A 3965-nucleotide genomic window follows, 5' to 3' on the forward strand; every position below is an offset into this window, starting at 1 on the left:
GTAGACCAGGCTGGCCTGAAGCTCACCATGTAGACCAGGCTGGCCTGAAACTCACTACATTGACAAGGCTGGCCTTGACCTCAAACGTGTAGACCAGGCTGGCCTGGAGCTCACTGTATATAAGCAGCCTGGCCTGGAACTTACTGTTGTCTGGAACTCACTATGTAGACTGGCCTGGAATTGTGTAGACCAGGCTGGCCTGGAGCTCACTGTGTAGACCAGGCTGGTCTAGAATTGTGTAGACCAGGCTGGCCAGAAACTCAGTGTACACTATGCTGGCCTTGAACTCACTGTGTAGACCAGGCTGGCCTGGAACTCAACTGTGTAGACCAGACTGGCCTGCAGCTCACTGTGTAGGCCAGGCTGGCTTGAACTCAGATTCACAGCTGTCTCCACCCCCTAAGCGCTGGGGTCAAAGACTGTGCCGCCTCTGCCACCCCTCACCTGTCATAAGCTGATGGGAAGGCCCGGCCCATCCCTGGCCATTCCCAGCCTGCCGCCCGCCCCCAGCAACTCACCCCTATGACTGCAACCCGGACCCACATGATGCTGTTCAGTGCAGCATCTCCAGGGCTGTGGAGTTTCAGTCCTCGGTGGTGGCCCTCTTGTCCATGTTGTGCTGGACGCTTTGCTTGGGGATGTCCAGCTTGGACATGAAGCTCAGGCCGCTGTGGTTATTGTAGCTAAAGAGCATCATGCAGCACTTGTGGCCCTGTGACAGGGGTGTGTGTTGGTCAGCCCGGGTAGGGTAGGGAACCGTCCCCCTGCCCACCCTGGGACTGGCACAGGCCACACCCAGTGAGGGCGCACACTCACCGCAGAAACGATGCTGTTCTCCGAGATAAAGGACATGCTGAGGAGCAGGAGGAAGAGTTCATGCCAGCGTCACGTGAGGGTCCTACCCTGCGGCCCAGACTGGCCTTGAACTCACCATCCCCCTGCCTCGCCTCCCTGGATGCTGAGACATGTGAGGTGACTGTGGGCCCTGGCTCTCCTGGTGAACCCTGGGGCTGTGGCGGTGGTGGGGCAGCATCTTTAGGTGGTTTCTCTTCCAGGTCGGGGGCAGTGTCCCAGGGTGAGCCTTGCAGGCAGGCCTGCACAGGCTCAGTGTCCTCCTTCCAGTCCTCTTCCTGCTTTGGGATCAGGCCAGGGATCCAGGCAGCTCAGATCTCCAGGTCTGAAACCAGAGAATGTGAGCAGAGTTAGAACGGGGCCAGCCCAGGACACCAATGTCAGTGTCAGGACTTGAGGTTGGGGGGGTCGATCTATAAAAACTGTTCCCCTGGGCGCTCAGGAAAAAGAAGGCAGGGGAAGGAGACTGGGGCATTCTGGGAATTAGAGGGGTTCCACAGGCAAGAGGACAGGAACTGGGGCATTCTAGGAAGGATGCTTTGTCACCACATCTGGGAGAACACCCTGGCTCAACCAAGCCACAGGGACCACAGGGTGTCGTCAGGGAAGGGCATCACTCACCCAGCCTGGCCGTCCTCTGCACTCTCTCCACAAGAGCCATTCCGGGCCACGGACAGCTGCTCCACTTTCCCCTAGTCAGAGATCCAGCCTCGGCCTTGAAAATCGGGGTGCCCTGGAGGGGCACAAGAACTCAGTTAGTACTCCTTGTGCCTGCTGAGAGCAAGGAGCTGGTGAGTCGAGTGACTGGGTACCAAGGTCTTCCCTGTCACCTCGACCGGACTCTGGGTCCCCTGAAACGCAGCTTCAGAGCTAGCCTGAGCTAGCCAACATCTCCTAGGAGCTTTGACTGCGCCGAATGGGAGGGGGACATGGGGAGCACCAGCGTCCACCTCTTCCTCACTGCTAAGCGAGGAAGCAAGGGACCAGCCACACCCATGCCACGCATTCCTGGCTCCAGACTGTGGCTCTTGTTCAACCCTGACCCCCCCCAAGGTGACAAGGAAGCAGGAAAACTCAATGGGGGCAGGAGGAATGTAGCTAAACTATGAAATGACATTTCCTGGGTCGGGAGGGGGGGATCTGGAAAACATTAATCATGGTGAACTTTCTGGGGCTAGAGAGTCGGCTCAAAGGTTGGTCTGCTCTTTGAGACGACCTGGGTTCAAGTCCTGGCGCCTCAAAGTGTCCATGAGGTGCTCAGGTAGGCAAAACACCAAGGCACATGAAAATTAAAAAAAAACAAAAAAAAAAAAAAAAATCAGTTTTACAAAAGACAGGCTGCTCCTTGCTCTTCCAAGAAGAGTGACCCGAACACAGGAACCAGCACCCACACTGGGCAGCTTACAACAGCCCCCGGGACTCCAGGTCCGGAGACCCGATGGCCCTGGAGCTGTCCCACACACGTGAACAAAATAAAATACAAAAAAAAGGACTTTTCACACTAAAAATGATTACAGGTTGCATCCCCAAAAGGCACACTCCTATCCCCTCCTCTTCTGCGTGTTTGTGTATGAACATGAAAGCAGATGCCTAGAGAATGGCATGAGACCCCTTCCTCTCCCGTTGGAGGTCCAGGCAGGGGCCGGGAACCGAATTCGCGCTCCGGAGGCTTTGCAGTAGGCCCGCGGTCTCGGGTGGTTCCTCACCTGCGGGGAGGCCGGATGCAGGGCGCGCGCCCAGGCCGCCGCTTCCTCCCACCTCTCGGGGTGCCGTCGACGCCCAGGGTCCCGCAGCCTGCGCGGGAGGATGCTGAGGAACTGCTCGAGGACCAGCAGCTCCATCATCTGCTCCTTGGAGCGCCGCTCGGGACGCAACCAGTGGCAGCACAGCCCCCGACGGCGGCTCAGAGCCTCCTCCGGGCCGGACACGTCCCCGTAGCGCAGCTGCTGGAAGCGTCTCCGGGAGGTTTCGGGGTCCCGCGGGTCCCCGGGATCCTTCTCTTCCTCCTCCCCTTCCGCCTTCAACGCCACCACCACCGCGCAGGCCGCCGCCATCGCAGCCTCGGACCCGTCCTCCGAGACCCCGAAACCCCGATGAGCGTCCCAGAAAGAGGGGCGCAAGGCCACTGTCTCCCCGAAACGCGGCCGCGACAGCGCACGCCATGGCAAGGCGCAACAGCAGAAGAAAACAAACAAGGCCAAAAGTGCGTCATCATCCCCCCCCCCCCCCCCCGCCTGCTCCGGCTGCAGAGAGAGGCAGAGCCCATCCTCGGTCCCTCTAAGCGCCCTGGAGGACTAAGTGGCGTCTCTATGGTTTGCCTTCCTTTCACTGGTCTCCCAGGCCAGGTCCTTAAAGAAAAGGATGTAAAACGGGTAGGGTGTGTCTGTGTGGACGAGGGCTTGGGAGGACACGCAACATGAAGGGTAATCATTAAAGAAAATCAGGAGTAAAGAAATAAATAAAAAGGTGGGCTGGAGAGATGGATAGTTCAGCGTCTCTCTGTCCAGGATCTTAGGATCTGGGTTCGATTTAGAATCCACAATGTGGTGCAGAGACGGACCTGCAGGCCAAACAACCATATACAAAATAATCTTAACAATACTGACAATAAAATTATTTCAATTTTTAAAGTATTTTTTTTTTTTTGTTATTTGTTTTTCAAAAATAAAAAATGTTTGGCTTTTCTGGACTCCCGCTGTAGACCAGGCTGGCCTCGAACTCACAGAGTTGCCCCTGCCTCTGCCTCCCTGAGCGCTGGGGTCAGAGGCGTCGGCCATAATGAGTTTTAGACCAGACAGAGTTACACAGTGAGACTATCTCGAAGAAAGCAAAAGAAGAAGAAGAAGAAAAAAAAAGTGTGAGCAAGATATTTTTTTAAAGATATTTCTTTTTCTATATATAACTTATTTGTTTTTATTTTCTGTACATCGGTGTTCTGGGTGCATAGATGTCTGAGTATGAGCGTTTGACCCTTAGGATAGGAGTTAGGGACAGTTCTGAGCCGACACATGGGTGGTTGGGATGGAACCCTGGTCCTCCTGGAAGAGCAGCCAGTGCTCTTAACCTCTAGCCTTCTCTCCAGCCCCGAGCAAGACATCTCTAATTCACACGGG

The 3965-nt window shown here is 55.8% G+C and overlaps 1 protein-coding gene across 1 annotated transcript in view; it reads right to left on the bottom strand.

Annotated features, from left to right (window-relative positions):
- The window catches only part of LOC129692336 (zinc finger protein 394-like), a 13462-nt gene extending 10536 nt beyond the window's left edge, over positions 1–2926 (bottom strand). Inside the window, exons 1-4 of the mRNA XM_055628670.1 lie at positions 2559–2926; positions 1474–1585; positions 817–1177; positions 519–712 (exon numbers count right to left, since the gene is read on the bottom strand). Of these exons, the coding sequence (XP_055484645.1) occupies positions 1164–1177; positions 1474–1585; positions 2559–2906 (474 nt within the window). The 5' untranslated portion in view covers positions 2907–2926 and the 3' untranslated portion in view covers positions 519–712; positions 817–1163. The remainder of the gene's footprint in view (positions 1–518; positions 713–816; positions 1178–1473; positions 1586–2558) is intronic.
- Positions 2927–3965: the final 1039 nt, after the last annotated feature.

The sequence above is a fragment of the Psammomys obesus genome, unplaced genomic scaffold, assembly GCF_907164565.1.
Source record: "Psammomys obesus unplaced genomic scaffold, mPsaObe1.curated_primary_1811, whole genome shotgun sequence".
NCBI lineage: Eukaryota > Metazoa > Chordata > Mammalia > Rodentia > Muridae > Psammomys > Psammomys obesus.